Source organism: Stegodyphus dumicola, chromosome 6 (genome assembly GCF_044657685.1).
Source record: "Stegodyphus dumicola isolate Sdum_Otavi_A_Nest chromosome 6, ASM4465768v1".
Classification (NCBI taxonomy): Eukaryota; Metazoa; Arthropoda; class Arachnida; order Araneae; family Eresidae; genus Stegodyphus; species Stegodyphus dumicola.
The window spans coordinates 24,602,375-24,621,039 of NC_140773.1; the positions used below are offsets into that span (position 1 = coordinate 24,602,375).

Sequence of the window (18,665 nt, forward strand, 5' to 3'; positions counted from 1 at the left end):
ATCTTAACGATCTTTAATAAATGTAGTTTCATATAACAGCTAAATTCGTAAGCTAAAAGTAAGCATTTTCACTCTTAACACTGGACCACTGAAACGGGTATTTTATTGCAGACAATAAATTTCATCCATTAATTCTGAATGGCAGGTCAAAAGTTTTGTCATATTCTTCGTCGGACATGGATAATTATATCCCTTCCTTAAAAAAAATTCGAAAATAAACAAAACTAAACAGGCAAGGAGTAGATGGAATACACTTTGTCAACAACAGCGTAAAACATTTCCTTCGCTCGTCGAGAAGAAAGAATGCCAGGAAGAACAAAGGACAAAGATAAAGAAGAGGGGGGGAAGAAAAAGACGACGGAAAAAAAAGAGAGAAAAGGAATAAAGCGGGAGAGGGGGGTCATTGATTAGGCTTGCCGTGTTTGGGCTGTAAAGGCTTGCTCGACCAGATAACTACCGGCCCCCCGAAACAACGAGCGAAAAAGCGAGGCTGTTTTTGCGGCCGCCAGATTGTTCGGTCGCCATTAATCTCTGTCTGGACCTTCCTTCCAGCCTATAATGATTACCGCGCCTTTTCTTAGCGCCTCTTTTTTACAGTCCTCCCTGGAGTTTTCTTTTCGCCATATCTTCGCGCAAGAGAAAGGAGATCCATGAAAAATTCATTAGCCTCGACCCCGGTGTTGCATCGCAAGGTCTCATTTGCATATTCCACACCTCCCCCTTTTCCCGCCAACTTTGATTTTCTTTACTCGGATATCGCTTCATTCTATTCTCTCCTGATATTTTTTCCCCCTTTTTTGTCTCTCCTTTTATCCGCGTCTTTTGAATGACTGTTTTTCACCTTCTTTGCTTCTCTTTTCTTCTTCCTTTTTTTTTTTTTTTCTTTTTCTAACGGTAGCACTTATCGAATTCGCTTTAGCTAATGAGTCGGCGTCGGCTTCGATTCCCGATGAAATGCGAATCAAACTCGGCGTTGATTTATCGGCCGACAGTTCCGGGCTTCTATTCTACGATCCTTGGAAAAACGATGGCAAATCTTTTTGACTCGAATGTTAAAAGCTGACAACATCTACAGGCAAAATGAGTTCATCGGCATCCAATAATCGAATCAATCCTCTTTCTACACATATTATTGTAACAGTAACAGAAGCATATATGCATGCACATAATACATTTTTGTTTATTGGTTTATTTAGAAAATAAAAAAACCTTTAAAAAATGCCGTTATATATGACAAAGATTTATTCTTTGCCCATGACTTTGTTTCATGAAGTATTCGAAATTAAACAATGATCTAATGATTGTCATAGATGTTACCCATTTCTAATTTTACATGTATTTTTTCGATGCAGTTTCGATTTAACACGGTTTCCAAGACAGGGGAAATCACCTTTTTACACAATAGATTTTGATCTAACAGGGTTCAAAGAAGTCTTTTTAAAAAATTTCTTTTAAATTTAACTCTGAAAAAGAAAATATTCCTAATCAGGGGGAAGTGAAGGGAAGAAAATATTAAAACATTTTGTTGCAATTTCTGGAGTCACATTTTCGGAGTTTAGATTTTGAAAATGTACAGGCAACATTAATTTTAAGGAATTTCAGCGAAGGTACTAAGTAACCTGGATTTTTTTAAAATTTCTATCCTTAGCATGTGCACTACTCATGGTTTTCATTTTGTCTTTATATGTTAGAAGAAATCCCAATGACTTTTCTTTTAAAAAAAGAAAAAAAGCTTTATGTGCGTTATAAGCTTCAAGAGGCTTTCTGATAGTTTCAATTCTAAATGTTTTATTAATCACATTTCAAATAGATTTTTCTTACCCTAATCATAATGTTGGATAATTTCTAATAAGCAGAAAACGAAACTGTCTCTTTCGTATATTAAGGTCCGGCTAATCTTTGGAATATGGTAACAGGTAGTTTGGCGACATTTTGGTAAGGCGATAAAGATTACAAGCTAGGACTTTAGCAGTGTACATGGATAAAGTCAAGAGTGTGCGCAATGGCATTTTTGTGCAATTCGGAGATGTTTTTTTTTAAGTGAAAATAGGTCGACGTGTACATGGATGATACCGTGTATGTGCAATTCTTAAAAACGCGGCAAGCAGTTTGCGATTCTGCACTTTCTCCTAATTTCGCACATAATCTTCGTCATGATTAAGAATTTTTGTTCCATAAAAATTCTAGCATATGCGTAATTCGGCTAGCAGATTGTTGGAAAAAATTTTGAGAAAAAAAAAAAAAAAAAGCCTTTACTTTGAAAACAAAATGGCGTCCAAACAAAAACTAGCAGGTTGCTGTAGCGGGGTTGGTCGCCAAATTTTCGCCAAGTTACCATAATCCAAAGATTAACCTAACGTCCAAGTTTTAGATCTGTAATCCGCCGATAGATCGCATTGTGAAAAAGTCGCCGTTAGAGACCGCAGGATAGAGAGAGACGCAGCAAGAAGACCGCGAGCGATGCGATCATGATTCCTCTACATACAGCTAGATGTAAATATGTATATAATTAGACCATTAATAAACCAAGTTTATTTATTACTGTACGCTACCTTCATGAGTCAAGGCAGAGGGAAAAACTAACAGATCATTCTTGAATATCTAAAATTTTAGCGTCGTTTGTACGGTTTTTGATTATTCTTTATCGCATAGAAAGATAATTGAAGTCTCCCCTTCAAATCACGTTAAATCAAAATCATGGAAAAAAAAAAAAAAAAAGGTTTGATAGATAGAGAGAGCTATAGAGATAGGATAGAGAGAGACGCAGCAAGAATGCGAGCGATGTGATCATGATTCCTGAGCATACAGCTAGATGTAAATATGTATATAATTAGACCATTAATAAAACAAGTTTATTTATTACTGTATGCTACCTTCATGAGTCAAGGCAGAGGGAAAGAATAAAAAATCATTCTTGAATATCTAAAATTTTAGCGCCGTTTATACGGATTTTGATTATTATTTACCGCATAGAAAGATAATTGAAGTCTCTCCTTCAAATCACGTTAAATCAAAATCACGAAAAAAAGACTGTGTTACAGAAGCTTAAACATCCATACAGTTCAAAGTTAGATATCAAATTGGAAAAAAAAAAAAAAAAAAAAAAAAAAAAAAGGGAGGGAGGAGAAGGATATACAAAAACTTGAAATTTAAAATTGGGCAAAAAAGCAGCTTTAGTTTAACATAAATTTTTGAATAAAACTCTGTCAGTTTCAAAGGCGATCAAAGTCCTCTTTATTAAAAGCGTAGTTAAGACCGTTGAGTAGCACTGTTAGTTTGACCCTGGTTTGAGCTTAAGCGAAGGAGCTGGCTGCATGAATGCCTTCATGGTTTTTCTCTATGTGTAACGAGGAACGCCAATTTTCCTTAGCAAATTCTTCAAGAAAGCATCCTTCTCCTTACGCAGATGGTTTTCGTATGCTTTGTCATTCAAATAACCTAATCTGTTATTACATACTGCTCGCCGAAAGAGCGCGCTTCTGCTATTCATAAAAAGCTAAAAATAATTTATTTCTACTTTTAAATGAATGAAATTTTCTGTGATTTTGTTTCAGAGTTGTGGCAACATGCGATTTGTTTATTATAATTGTGTTCTAAAGATGTAATATTCATGTTGTGTTTGGAGTTTGTATTTTGGAGCAAAAGTAAAATATTTATGATAGTTATTGTGTAGAGTTTGATTTCCAGCCCTTTTCACAAAGAGGTGAACATAATCTAATCTAACTTTTTTCAAGAGCGGAGGAAATTCCTGCCTCTGGCATAAGATGGTTTTGAGTCTGATCGAATGTTTCGGCAACTTCCCACTAAGTAATAGCTTCTTCATCGTTACTTGCCGTTTCATTTGATACCAGCAAGATTTTCTACAATTAACTGATAGTTGACTCCCTTAACCCCTTCCCGTGCTATTTACCTCAACGAAACTTGGACCCAAGTGTCCAAGCCAGACTGATGCTTAAGAACACACAATACGAGTAGAAACGTAAATGCCTGTGTTGTAGTCAGTTCTGCGGATATTGCTGGCGTGGAAATAAACTTAATCCTTCTGCCTTTCGTAGTTTCAGAATACTTCCAAACTATTAGTGTGTTTTTTACTTTTTCCCAAATCCATGACTGACGCGTCGTACCTTCCGACTTCACTACTCTCAACTACAACCAAACGCCTTTGACGCTTTCTGGTTGGTGCAAGCACGTCACGGTGCTACTTTGGTAGACGTTGCACGGATTTTTGGTGATTTACGTTGGCGGAATTGTTGGCGCGATTTTTACAAACGTCAGCCATCTTGAAAAAACGCTGTTTTTACGCATAGTAAAGTATTCGAAACTTAAAAAAATAAATAAATAAATAAATATCATTAAAAGTAATGGATTAATTTTTTGTTGAAAATGTCGTTTTTTTTAAGATGGCAGGCAAATGTAAATAAATACATTTACTATGAGTATAAAATACTAAAGTAAGGTTATTATTACTTTCATATAGCAAAGAAGAGAATAAAAACACCGCTATAAAAACATTGGGCCAACGTTTAATTAGATTAAAATATTACTGAAATTGAATATCGAATTAAAAACCATCATACCAACATTTAAAAGAATTAGAATATTTTTAAATTCAAATACTTTAAAATACGTTATATAGAATATAATTAACATTAAAACATATGGAAAATAATTATCTCAGCAATTTCTGAAAATAGAGTATCAATTTTTTTAACAAAAATTGAAGTATACAATTATAAAATAAAAGAAAAATATGTACTTACATTTTTTTGAGTATTTAACCTGTTGTTTATTGGTAAGTACCACAAAAAAAATCAGAATCATAATTTAGATAATTTAGAATTCGAAGATATGAATTAAATTTTAAAACGGCGCGGAAATGCACAAATTGTCAGTAACCAATCAGGGAGCTGATTACAGCTCGTTAATGCACAAATATTCTATAACCAATCAGAGAGCTTATTACATCACGGCTCGAAATAAAATTATTTAAAAATTCATACATAATAAAATCATTTTTTAAAAAAATGCAAAATTAAATTGTATTTTAATATTTAACAGCCATAAATAATGTTTAAAACAATAGATTAAATTTATACATATTAAAACGAATTACTTTTAAAGTGAGGTGACGTCATTGATTACATCATCCACAACATAAAATTTCGTAAAATATGATAAACAATAAAATTTTTATTTCAAATAAAAATGCAAAATTAAATTGATTTTTAATATTTAAAAGCCATAAATAATATTTTAAACACGGAACTTATGCACAATAAAACAAACGTATTATTTTTAAAATAAAATGACAACAAAGTATCGGTTACCATAAATAACTTATCCAGCAATGGGTTTACCATAAGTTGTATTACTCGCCAAAGGAAAATCGCCAAAATCCGTGCAACCGTCTACCAAAGTAGCACCCAATTCACTATCACTGCTTTCACTTAAATCATTTGCATTTTGCATTTTGTAGGGTTTTGTTAAATTTTACTTACTAAACTGCTTTGTAACAGCAATTATGAGAATCGCGACTAACTCTTGTGGTGTACTGATAGGAACTAACGTTCGCTTACGATCGTGAAATTACGATGTTGATGTCCACAAGCCTGACTCGTGATGTTCATGTTTGGCTCAGCTTTCTTTTCACGAGCCTGGCTCGTGATGTTTATGTTTGGGATAAAATCTTCATCACAGAATCGTTAAAGCACGAAGAAGGGGTTAAACATCTTCCCCTGCTTTAACGAGTCCGGTCATCTTCAGAAAATGTGATTAGAAAATTCTTAGAAGGAACATACTTTGGACCGAGTCTAGCAGCTCCAAGTGGTTAATCATTGGCCTACCAATGTTTTTCCTTTCTTCAACAGAAATTTGCTACATAACATTCAACCATAAGATACTGACTCGAAGAAATTACTAAACGCTTTCGATTCTTTCTGAATGGTAAGCTTGTGGTCTCCTCAGATAACACTCATTATAGATACACGTGTGCCGGATGATCGGATGAGACGAACAATTAGTTGCCAGATAACAGGGCTTTTATTGAATTTACCCATGTGTTGCCACATGTCCTGCAATATTTAGAACAAGTTAAAAAAAGGCATAACATTATTGCAAAATATTTAACAGCAAGACCAATTGCAGTCCATGTTTTCAATACAATTGCATCAATTCTTAGTTACAATGTATCTATACATATATTGATGTGCTCTAAACAGTGTATTCAGATCTATTTAGATCTAAAGTCCAAAAACATTGATGAAAAGTAATTAGTTAAACTGAAAGAAGGGGGGAGGAGATAAAAAATATTATTTTTCACCAAAACATGAGCAATTAATGTCCTTAGTAATAACCACCTTAAAGTAATAATCATCTTAATCGCTTAGTAAAGAATCAAGCCCAAAGGATCCTCCAAGACCCACAACAGCTGTTGCTTTTTCCTTTCTGTTTGGTAGTTAAAAATATTAGCAACAGTAAACACAACCAATGAGGTCATTAATATACTTTTTTGCCTAGAAATAACACTTAAAAATGCCGAACAGCTGAGTGGTATGTATCAAAAAAGGAAGTTCAGATCTGTACCATTTGCAAAAAGAATCTTAATACAGTAAGACCCCGCTTAACGCTGTTTCGTTTAGCGCTGTTTCGGTTTAGCGCTCTTTTATTTCAACCCGGGGATTCTCCGAAATTGTGCGCAGCGCTAGGTTTCCAAATAACATATCCGAAACAGTGTAGTTGTGTTTCTTGCTTTTTATCATTTGAAACAACATTTGTTGACATTATTGTAAATTTGATATATAATACTATAACGATTAATAATACAGTGACAAATATTATGATCTTTAGTTTTTATCATGGGTGATAATACGAGTAAAACACAAGAAAAGAAAGCAACCAGAAAAAGCATTTCACTGGAAACTCAAATGCAAGTGATTAGAAGATTAGATTCTGGTGAACGTCAATCTCGAATTAGTGCTGCATTGATTTTGGCAACTTCAACAATAAGGACAATTCTTAAGAATAAAGAAAAAATACTGTCATCGGCAACTGCAACTACGTCAAGCTCTGCAACTAGAATTACCCGTTCTAGAAATAACATTATAGAGGAAATGGAAAAACGACTGTCTATATGGATTGACGACGAAATTGAACGCAATATGCCATTAAGCCAATCTATCATAATGCCTTCTTGACAAAAAGGCACAAAATTGGAAACCCAGAATAGACTGAATGATCTGACTGAGAATTTTATTTGTTTTTAAAAGTATATGCGTTTATATTGTTTTTATTTTTGTAAGAAATAAATGTTTGATTTTATTTTTATTAAAAAAACATTATTAAATTTAATGCCTAACCACTTTTTATCCGTCTTCCCCTAACCCCATTATTTACATGTTAAGATAGCCTCGCTTAGCGCTGTTTCGCATTACGCTCTACTTCGATGGAACATATCCCCCGCGTTAAGCGGGGTCTTACTGTATTTCAAAACAAATCCACATGAGGTTCAAATTTTTAAGTCTTGTTTCCATGCTAGCTCTGAGACGCTAAATAAGATAACATTGATACTAGTGGATCTATTTTGGAGGAAAAAAAGCAAAATATATACTTACTCTATCTTGTATATTGTCAGCAGAGCCCCAACTTTTCATCCGTGTAATAGCTCTACCTCCAGAATAAAGGACAGATGTTTTCTTGGTTTTGCTGTTCAGAGAACCCATGCGTACCAGTCCGGGATCTTTATCTTTCCGACCGGCTGGGAATACAGAAAACAAGCAATTATGACTTACAAGTCAATTTGCAACATAATATATTAAATATCACAAGAGTTCTATTTCTTTCCAAATTGTTTCAAGTATTCTTATAAAACAGCAGACATAATGTTAAATTAAAAGCTTTAAAATTTTAAAGTTTTAAATGATGCATGTTTTAAATTAATTATTAAATATTTTTCCTGCTTTAGAAATAGGAAAGACGTACTTGGTGATAAAGTTAAAAGATAATAACTAGTTATGATAATTTCTTCCTATCAAAAACATGTAAGCAGTTATTTCAATAACAAAATCAATATACAAACTGATATACATAAAATAATTATAAAAATATGCCGTCTGAAAATTTCACATTACAATCTCGACGCTAGATTTTTAAAAAACTGAAAAAAAAGTTTAAAAATATCATAAATTTAAATACATTATATTAATTTTCAAATATGTAAATTTTTAGATCAAAGGGCGATTAATTTCGTTTCGGCATTTTGCGTCAAAAACTTTAAATATGGTTCACTTCTCAAATTGTTGCCACCAAATGTTACCGCCCTGTGTTATTTTAAAGAAATTAAATAACGAAGAATCTGCATAAATGTATGTATGTTTCTTCATTGTGATAAAACAACAGTATCTAGAGCCATCAAATTTTGAATAATGTAATCTTCCACCGAATATGGGTATCTGGAAAGTAACATACAAAAGGTTGAAAAAACGGTCCCTTTGCACACAATGTAAAATCTGAAAGCTTTCAGATTTTTTTTTTATTAATGTATATAAAATTATATAAATCAGTCAAATCTTCGAATGTTGATTCCAGTTTAATGGCAGAAGCAGTTTTAGAATTGAAATAAACTACAGTAAGACCCCGCTTAACGCTGTTTCGTTTAGCGCTGTTTCGGTTTAGCGCTATTTATTTCAACCCAGGGATTCCCCGAAATTGTTCGCAGCGCGAGATTTTCAAATAACATGTCCGAAACAGTGTAGTTGTGTTTCTTGTTTGGTGCGGTGCTGTACGGACGCATTTTTATCATTTGAAACATTTGTTGACATTATTGTAAGTATAAATTTATATAATACTATAACGATTAATAGAGTGACAAATATTATGATCTTTAGTTTTTATTATGGGTGATAATAAAAAACAAGAAAAGAAAGCAACCAGAAAAAGCATTTCACTGGAAATTAAAATGCAAGTGATTAGAAGATTAGATTCCGGTGAACGTCAATCTCAAATTAGTGCTGCATTGAATTTGGCAACTTCAACAATAAGAACAATTCTTAAGAATAAAGAAAAAATACTGTCTGTCATCAGCAACTGCGTCAAGCTCTGCAACTAGAATTACCCGTTCTAGAAATAACATTATAGAGGAAATGGTAAAACAACTGTCTATATGGATTGACGACGAAATTGAACGCAATATGCCATTCAGCTAATCTATCATAATGCCTTCTTGACAAAAAGGCAGAAAATTGGAAACACAGAATAGACTGAATGATCTGACTGAGAATTTTATGTTTTTATAAGTATATTCGTTTATATTGTTTTTATTTTTGTAAGAAATAAATGTTTGGTTTTATTTTTATTAAAAAATATTAAATTTAATACCTAACCGATTTCCTATCCATCTTCCCCTAACCCCATTATTTACATGTTAAGATAGCCTCGTTTAGCGCTGTTTCGCATTACGCTCTACTTTGATGGAACGTATCCCCCGCGTTAAGCGGGGTCTTACTGTATTGTAAATCACTGATCATAGGTTTATAATAGTCGCCAATAAAAAGTGAAAATTATCCAAATTTTTGTTATGGATTAGTTACTAATTTAAGATTTAGAGTATCTGCCACTTATTGAAACCTTTTCCGTTTTTTGAATTGAGTTTATTAAGCGCCTGGATTTAACAGACAGTGGTTTGTTAATGCAAATAGTAATATCAACTTTACACTGCATCTAGTGAGATAATAACTGACAATTAATTTAATAATTAATACCCAGAATAATAATTAAAATTTAAAGCTAAAATTAAACTATTAGCGCAATACTGAAATTAGAAAAAAAATTATACAAATATATTTTTTTTATATAATTACGTACCAGATGAAATTTTTAACTTTGACAAAAATTAACCTATCTGTTGTTGCTTCGTATTTTTTATCAACAGTTTTTAACTATATGCTCTAGTTCGTAAAAGTGCTGGTAGCTTTTCTGATCACCATCTTTTAGACAGTTCTATACTATTAAAATCTGTGCGCGTCTGTTTGTTTGTTTGTAACCTCATCTTCTCCGGAACGGCTGGGTGTAGAGCTTAGCGGAGCATACCGTTGGATTCAGGACGTCCGTGGCTCGTTTTTATTAAAATTTGAAGCGACTTTCAGATTTGATTGAGGTTGGTGTGTTGTTAATTTTACAGCCAAATTGTTTCTGCAGCTCGTTTAGAATTATCTCTAATGTCGTAACTAACACTTTCATATGTTGTCATTTAATTTCTCAAGCACATTAAATCGCCTCAGGTATTTTAAATAAGTACTTTTCCAGTAAAATAAATCCACTTATTGAAAAGAATAAACATCTGGAATGAGGTTTCCTTCGACATATTTAAAAAACATTGAAATTTCACAATTTAACTAAATTATTCATTACTACACATTAAACATTGAATAATATGAATTAATTACTCAAATATTTTGAGTTCTCTTGAATGGAATTACAGAGGAAACCAATAAAATTAGAATTCATTAGAATATAATGTTAATGTGTACCGGCAGTTATCTTTAAACTTTTGTGCTACTCTTAACGCTTTTTTACTTCCTTGTACAAAGTAGAGGAAGTATTGTAATCGTGAAAACTTTCGGGTATCATATGACAATGAAAATATGCATTTTGACCGCTCTCGAATCCATTTGAGCGATGTTTCTGCATGACATCTGTACGTACGAATATAATAAAGGACTTTTTTATCCAAAACGGATTGTAAAATGGATTCAGAAGAGTTTTTTTTCGTGACATCTGCATGTACATATGTATATATCTCACACAACTCAAAAAGGAATAGCTTCAGAACGTTAAAATTATGTACATGGGATTGCTATAACATGCAGTTGTGCATCCCCCTTTTTGGTTGCAATCGGCCGCACCAAAGGTATATATATATATATATATAATAATAATTTGTTTCCTAAACAATATTGATTAATTGATTATATTATCTCCTAAGTTTAATTAAAGTATGAATCCATATTGCTTAGTTATAATTTGACGTATTTACGTATTTTTATTAATTATTGTTCATTGAACGGGAGTTGGTTTGTTCCCCTTGAAAAGTCAACTAATTTCCGATCAATGACAATGATTACATGTTTTGGATTTAATTTTCCTTTTACAATTGAAATTTTGTTCTTCATGATGATTTAATTCCAGTCCCCGTTAAAACATTATTAACATTTTACTTTCAAGTTACTTCAAAACATCTTTCAAATTATAACTAAGCAATATGGATTCACTCTTTAAAATAATTCTACTTTAATTAAACTTAGGAGATAATATAATCAATTAATCAATATTGTTTAGGAAATAAATTATTTTTAACTAACTTTGGAGCAATTGCGCAAGTAGTAGTAACTTGTTTTCGCACTAAATGAATTTAAGATCATACAACATTTATATATATATATATGTAATATTAAAAGCACAAGGAAAAGCCGGAACACTGTGGATGCGTGCTTAGATCCATATTGAAGAAGAATTTTGATTGCGTAGTATTTAAAGAACTTGGCAGTCGAGGCAGTTTTAATTCCATTTTTATTTCCAATTGATATTTGTGGCCACAATCACTTGGCACTCTAGTCGTGCCTTTCCACAGAAGATTTGCATTTTTGATGTTGTTGGGATAGAAAGCAAGCCAGCGAAATTACATCTTAGTACTGTAGAGAGCAAGAGGTGAAGTGCGTCGTTATGAAAGATGGAAGCACGCGAAGAGAAAAGTTTTGGTTTACAATTCGGTGATTGGTTGTCAAGAGGCATCTGGTATTAACAGTTACGTAAGATCGCATAATTAATTTGAATGACGCAATGCAGACAAGTTATTACGATTTTAGAATAGAGAGGAAGAATTAATATTTATAATTATATTATAATTCTGATTCATACATTTTTATCTTACATATATATACTCCTTCTGCTACACAGCTCAGGGAGTTCAGTTTTTTTTTATTCTTATATATTAGTAAATTATGCATTTTTTGCTTTAAAAGTGGTTGAATTATGTTGTTCTTATATTCCGGTTAAGGTTTTTATGCCTTTAATTAACCTCAATGCAATAGTTGTAGAATTATCAAGAATTTGAAAGTTGTTTAAGTGCGACTAAGCCTAACGAAACCGGCATTTGTTTATATTTGAAACTAGGTAGTTATTTAGTAGAATAGTGAATTAAGTCAGTTTCTGAACCAACTTCAGTATCTTTTTGGCGAGTGGGACCAAAAGTAAACTTTCAGTTTTGTGCACCGAAAAATCTGTCTTCGTGCCCGCTGACTGAATTGCTTGCTTTTTGTGCACGAATAATTTTAAATTGTAAGTTTTTTTTAAAACTGTTTTTAACAGTATTTGGTGTTTTGTGTTTTTCTGTATTTTGCAATTTTTAATGAAGATGTTTAGAGATTTTACGTATTTTTGCCTTGCCACGAAGTCATTTAATTGAATGAGAAATATATTACTAATGAAATTCCAGCAAATAAGTTTAAATAAAATGCGGCAAAACGTGTGTATTTTTTAATAAGCCACACGAGGAAATCATGTTGTGTCCACATCAGATTTTTTTTTAAATTTACACTTGGACAGCAAAAATAAAGCGAATAATAAGCAAAGCAATTTTTGTTACAGAACATAAAGCACTATTCTGACTGGTTGTTTTAGGCACTTATCCATCCAGAAGATTACAGAAGGATTGATTTTATCAGCTGTGCAACTGACATACAGGAAACATTATTCATAAAAATGCAGTTTTTTTTACGTACACTAATAATAAAAAAAAAAAAAAAATAAAATAAAAAAAAAAAAAAAAAAACTACGCAAATAGCCTTTACTTACTTACTGCTTTACCACATAAAACGACTGGATATGTCAGCGAAGGAAACAAAGTTAGGAAACCTATTGAAAAGAAATGTATTTGAAATTTCAATTAAGGGCACCAGCTAATTCATTTTAGTTCAGAAGGCAGTAGATTAAGTTCAGAAGGCAGTAGATTAAGTTCAGAAGGCAGTAGATTAAGTTCAGAAGGCAGTAGATTTAGTTCAGAAGGCAGTAGATTAGAGGAAAACACATAAATATAAATAATAATTTCACAAATTACAAGATTATCTGAATAAAATTCTATTTCATACCATTTGATAATTTTTCTTATTACCTGTCGGACTACCAGTAATCAGCTGTTTTATGTACTCAATCACTTGTACATTTTTGAAAATTAACTGTCCAAAAAAAGATAACTTTAAACCATATTAAACAACACGCAAAGATGAAAATACTGTTTCATTAGACAATCTTTTTTAGAGTGATAGCAAACATCTTTTTAAAACTGTGTTATGTTAATAAGAGTATACGGTTCCGTAAAAATGTAATTTGAAAAAATAAATATAACAGCGGTTATGAAACTATGAAGTTTATTGCTTGAAATTAAGATGATAATATTTCATTGTAGCTTCGTCTACACAATGGATTTATACCTTTTTCTCAGATGTCATCGTGCATTCTAGCGCCTGTAATATTGCTAATTTTCAAAAATGTACAAGTGGTTGAGTACATAAAACAGCTGATTACTGGTCCGACACGGGTTCGAATCCCGTCGAACTGGCTAACTTTATAGGTATTTTAGTGATTATTTTCAATATGTTACGTAAGCATGGGTAAATTTCTCTTAAAACATGCTTCACGAAGGCATTCCTTCTCTTAACCCTTTCCGGCACGCTACCAAAGACGGAGTTTTGATTAAAAAAAAAAAAAAAAAATTTAATGTAGGCAGTCTAATTAGGCCTAGAGGAGTACACAAGTAAAATTTTGTGAAGACAGCACTTATCGTTTTAATTCTGTGGGTGTGCTCAAAGTGGCCCACTGATTGAACAGAGCTTCGAGCTTCGAGTGCTCAATGAACTGACCGATGAGATGCGGAGAAACAAAGAATACAGACTCTCAGTTGTCCTAAATTATCGGTATTCGCCGTTTGATTTTAGGCAAGATTTCAAGGTAAAAATTTAAAACTAGTATAGAATAAGCATATTAGCATACAGCCCGAAAAATAACATATAAATTTCTTTTAAAACAACTCCTTTTATACCCTGGGCCACCAGCGGACCAGCGGTAACGTCGCTGAACACTGGTAGTTCGTTCCGAGATTCGAATCCCGCGAACGGGCTGGCTGCATGAGTGTTTTCGTGCTTTTCCCCGTGTGTAACGTGTATACAAGCCAGTTTCCCTTAGAAAGTCCTCCACGAAGGCATCCCTCCCTTTAGGCAGACAGCACTCGAGTGCTTTGCCGTAATCTAATAAAACCAAACCAAACCTTTTATACCCTAAAAAAATCTGGAAGATTTCTTTGAAAAATGAGGGTCTTAGAACATGGCTAAAATATATGGACTGGTTTGTGCTGAGCTGCCATCTACTATAAATAAAGAAGGTTCAGAATAACCTATAGTAACTTATAAATCCTTTTTCATTCAATTTTTCTGTGCGTACGGAAGGAAATTTTTAGGTGTGTCTAGACCGGACACATTGTGCCGGAAAGTGTGTTTTGCTGTAACCAATCCTAATAAATTCATCCCAAACTTCATTCTTGACAACGAATTCCAGTCATAATCCCAAGTAAGATACGCTTCGGAATTTTAATTTATTACTTAACTATCTGTCATTAATACCTTGTTTAGCTCTTCAAATTTTACTTCATCTCGATTATTAATCATTTACTATTTTACTTATTTTTGTTTACCTTTCTTGACAGCCTTCCATAGGGTCCCGACACTTCTAATTTTTTTTTTTTTTTTTTTTAAATAAAGCCTTACTTTTCTTATGTTTGCAAAGCAACTACAGTCATGTATTTCTCAGAAAGTCTTCCATGATTAAATACTGGTTGAATTGGATGATCCATCTTATGATGCATATATACAGGGTACTTCACACTGAACGGTACAAAAATAAAGCATACTTGTAACTACTTTATTTTGGTAAATCAAATTTACAGTGAAATACTTATTAAAGTTTCTATAGATGTTCTATGATGTGCCCATCCAGTGACACGGCAAATATCTATGCGGTATTCCAATTCCTGCCACACTCAAGATAAAATATCCTTTGTCAATATTTAAAGCATTTCAGTTATCCGCTGCTTCAGTTGTTGCAAGTTCTAGGAAATGGAGGCCCGAACACTTTGTCTTTAACAAACCCTCATTGAAAAAAATCACAAGAAGTTAGATTTGAGGATCTCGGAGGACAACAAAGCAATTGTAGTTTTTGCAAGTTAAATTGCGAATTAGTGCATATTCCTTGACCCAGTAAGACCAATGTAGCGATGGTATAGACTATCGTTCAGGGAATGGTGTACTTTTTATGTCAATATGGTCTTGCTGAAGAATGAAGGCGAGAACATTCACTCTGACAGCATGTCTTGGTAAATGCAACCATTAATCGAGTTTTTCACAAAGAAGAAAGGACCAAAAACACAAGTGTTGGAAATGGCGCAGAAAACTTTCACCTTTGGAGAATTACGCTGATGTTCCATTACACCATGCGGATTTTTCATGCCCCCAAATCTTAAATTATATCGATTAACTTTGCCAGAAACGTGGAAAGTGGCTTCATTCGCTAAACCCAAGTTTCTTCGCGAAGCCATCTACCTCCGGCTTATCAGTAAATTCTTACAGAAGGCTTTATGCAACGGGATTATTGAAAGGGTTTAACGCCTGCATCGTTTAAAAAGTATATAGCCGGAATTGTAGACGTTTCCGCAACTCATGCCACATCGTTACATGAGGGACAGCGAGTTCAAAACTCGCACCACGCGTTTTGTGGGACTTCGTAAAAAGGTTTCACGATTTTTTTCAACCACTTTGGCTTAGGCTGCTGTTTGTCCTGGGCTGGTTTTCTTACACAAGTAGCCCGTGTCCTGAAATTGCTTCATCCACGGTTCGATGTTTTGACGATACGGTGGTTCTTTACAGAATTTCGTGCGAAAATGTCTTTGAACGATGATAAACGATGATGTTTTTGCGTATTCCAATGGAATTCATCTGCATGGATGGCGCCATTTTGAGTAACAGTGCCTCTATTTTCTTTACCAGAAGATTTTTCGCTGTTGCCACATAAAACGTGTATAATTGTAGTTTCAGAAATAATTAGTTTCGACTTAATATATCAATTACAGAATTCGTACCATGTTTTTCTTTTTGTCCCATTCAGTATGAAACACACTGCATATTCCTTATACCAATGGTTTTCAAGCACTTTCAGTTCACGAGACTTTTACCAAAATTTTTTCACAGTGCCCAAAAAGGCTCCGTGGAACAGGCGTATCAAACAGTTTGCGATTCATTTTGGTTAAATTAAAAAAATAATAATAACGCATTGTTGCAACCTTAAAATATGCAAAAAGCGAAAGATTTTTGAGCAAAACACATGGAGTTTCAAGGAATTTTTCGCACTGCGAAGCGGCATAATTTTAAAATTGATTTAAATTCGCTTTATAAAGCATGACTCAAGATATTCAACTATTTATAATATGATTCTGACTTGTGAATTTTAGATCATGCAACATTAAAGTTTAATTACGTATTCTAAATTTTATATTCTTTCGTTAATCTTATTTTGAAATCTTCTTACAGAATTCGTACAGAGAAAATCCCGAGTAGGGAAGGAAAGCTGTAATTCATCAAACTACACTACTTTTAAACACGATGGAAATAAAACTAATAATTAAATAATTAGTCTACGGATAAAAACTGTTGTGTAAACAAATTTATTAGTGTACCATACATTGACATAAAACAAAATTAAAAACAAATATTCACAGATTAAATATTGGTTGAATTGGACGGATGGGGAAAATGGAATTTTCACAATTTAAGTTTCATTAATTCAACAAAATTTATTTGCTATTAGGAAATACTTTCCTTAGCAAAGAAAAGGTACTAATAATAAAAAACCGAGAGATTTGTTGATTTATTTGGGGACCGAGCCCACCAACGGCAGAGTGATAAAATCGTTGAACACTGGGTAGTTCCGACGTGGGTTCGATTCTAGGCGAACGGGCTGGTTGCATGGGCGTTTTTTTTTTTTCCCCTCATGTGTAACGTGTGCACAAGCCAGCTTCCCTTAGAAATTCCTCCATGAAGGCAGATTGCCTTAGTGTGCTTTGCCATAATCAGCTAAACCGAATTATCGGGAGATGGTGAGATGCGAAGAAAAACCGGAAGAATTAGCACTTATGTAAATGAGACATGGATTTCAAATTCAGAAACAATTTTTATCAAATATATTATATAACTACATTTTAAAACAATTGTATCATTGAACAAAAGAATTGTAATTAATAAGGATGGTGAACGTTATTTCACTGCATATTTTTTGAAACCTTCGGATCAAATTGGATATATTATTCTCATTTTCTATCTCACATTAATTTTTCTCACGATATTTGTGCTTTATAAATGAGACCGACAAAAGCCCAGCTTTGCACAAACTTGACGTGGCACATAGACTGTTTAACTTTCAATCTTAGGCAAAAGTCAAGTAGTTCTCTGCTATCGAAATAGATCTTTAATTCATTTCAATATATTATCGAAAGACAGCTGAATAACATTTTCTTCTACAGATGAAAAATTTAAATGAAGTTTTGACCTTGAGAATGTCTTGAAACTATGAGAACTTTTAACGTCATCTCTTTAATTTCCATAGTTAATATGCTTAAAGTAGCTCTTCAAAAACGATGGTTGTAATACAATGCCTGGTACATGTTCCTCTTGTCCTAGCACATAAGCGGTCCACTTCTAAAACTACGTGGACGAAATATCATTCCTATAAAGATTCTAGAATACTGCACCTCTAAAAAAGCTATTCACAGCCCCGCGCTTCAGGCTTTGGAAACCATCGGATTAAACAGTTATCAAGAAGATGAACTCTGCTGTTAATACGTGACATACGTGACGTGTTAATACGTGACGTGTAATTTTAGGTGACAGCTACAATACAACACATGAATGGCTTGGTTCTAAAATCACGTGGATTAAGTGTCACTTCTATGAAAGAATTTGAATATTTCACTGAAACATTATAAGGCACTTATGGAACCGGATAGCACCATCGCGCGCAGTTTGGGAACCACTCACTTTTATTCTATTTTAGCATTATTATAAACCTACTTATTCTTACCATTTAGTAATCAAAAATATGAAAGAAGAGAACACCGGGATTGTGGGGGGGGGGGGGTAAAATTAGTGATCTACTCGTATATTTAAAATCAAGCTTAAAACATTTTAAATAACGTACTTGAAAATAAAACTAAAATTTCTTCAGACAGTTCATCTATATGCTTACATCATTATGGCACAGTCAAACTGTTGATCACTAGATAGCAGCCGATTGTTGTGCACTGCAGCGCGCTTTTCGATCAGTCGCAAGCTAGCCATCTATTACATCCGTTATCTTAATGAATTTTTATTACTTTTTTTTTTCATATTGGTAGATAATTATAAGATCATCCAAAGAAACAACAAAAAGTCTCAATAATGAAAAGCTTGACTAAGCGTGTTACATTGCCTCCTACAATAAAAGATAGAGGAATGGATATTTTTAAAAATAAAGTCTAGAAATCAAGTAGGAACTAGCCGTGTAGTTGAAATTGATTCAATCTGTTTGTACATACT

At 33.2% G+C, this 18,665-nt stretch overlaps 1 protein-coding gene across 1 annotated transcript in view; it reads right to left on the reverse strand.

Moving 5' to 3' along the window:
- The window catches only part of sowah (ankyrin repeat domain family member sosondowah), a 231,852-nt gene that overhangs the window by 20,477 nt on the left and 192,710 nt on the right, over positions 1–18,665 (reverse strand). The window contains exons 10-11 of the mRNA XM_085818190.1: positions 12,847–12,906; positions 7,611–7,753 (exon numbers count right to left, since the gene is read on the reverse strand). Coding sequence (XP_085674316.1) covers positions 7,611–7,753; positions 12,847–12,906 — 203 coding nt within the window. The remainder of the gene's footprint in view (positions 1–7,610; positions 7,754–12,846; positions 12,907–18,665) is intronic.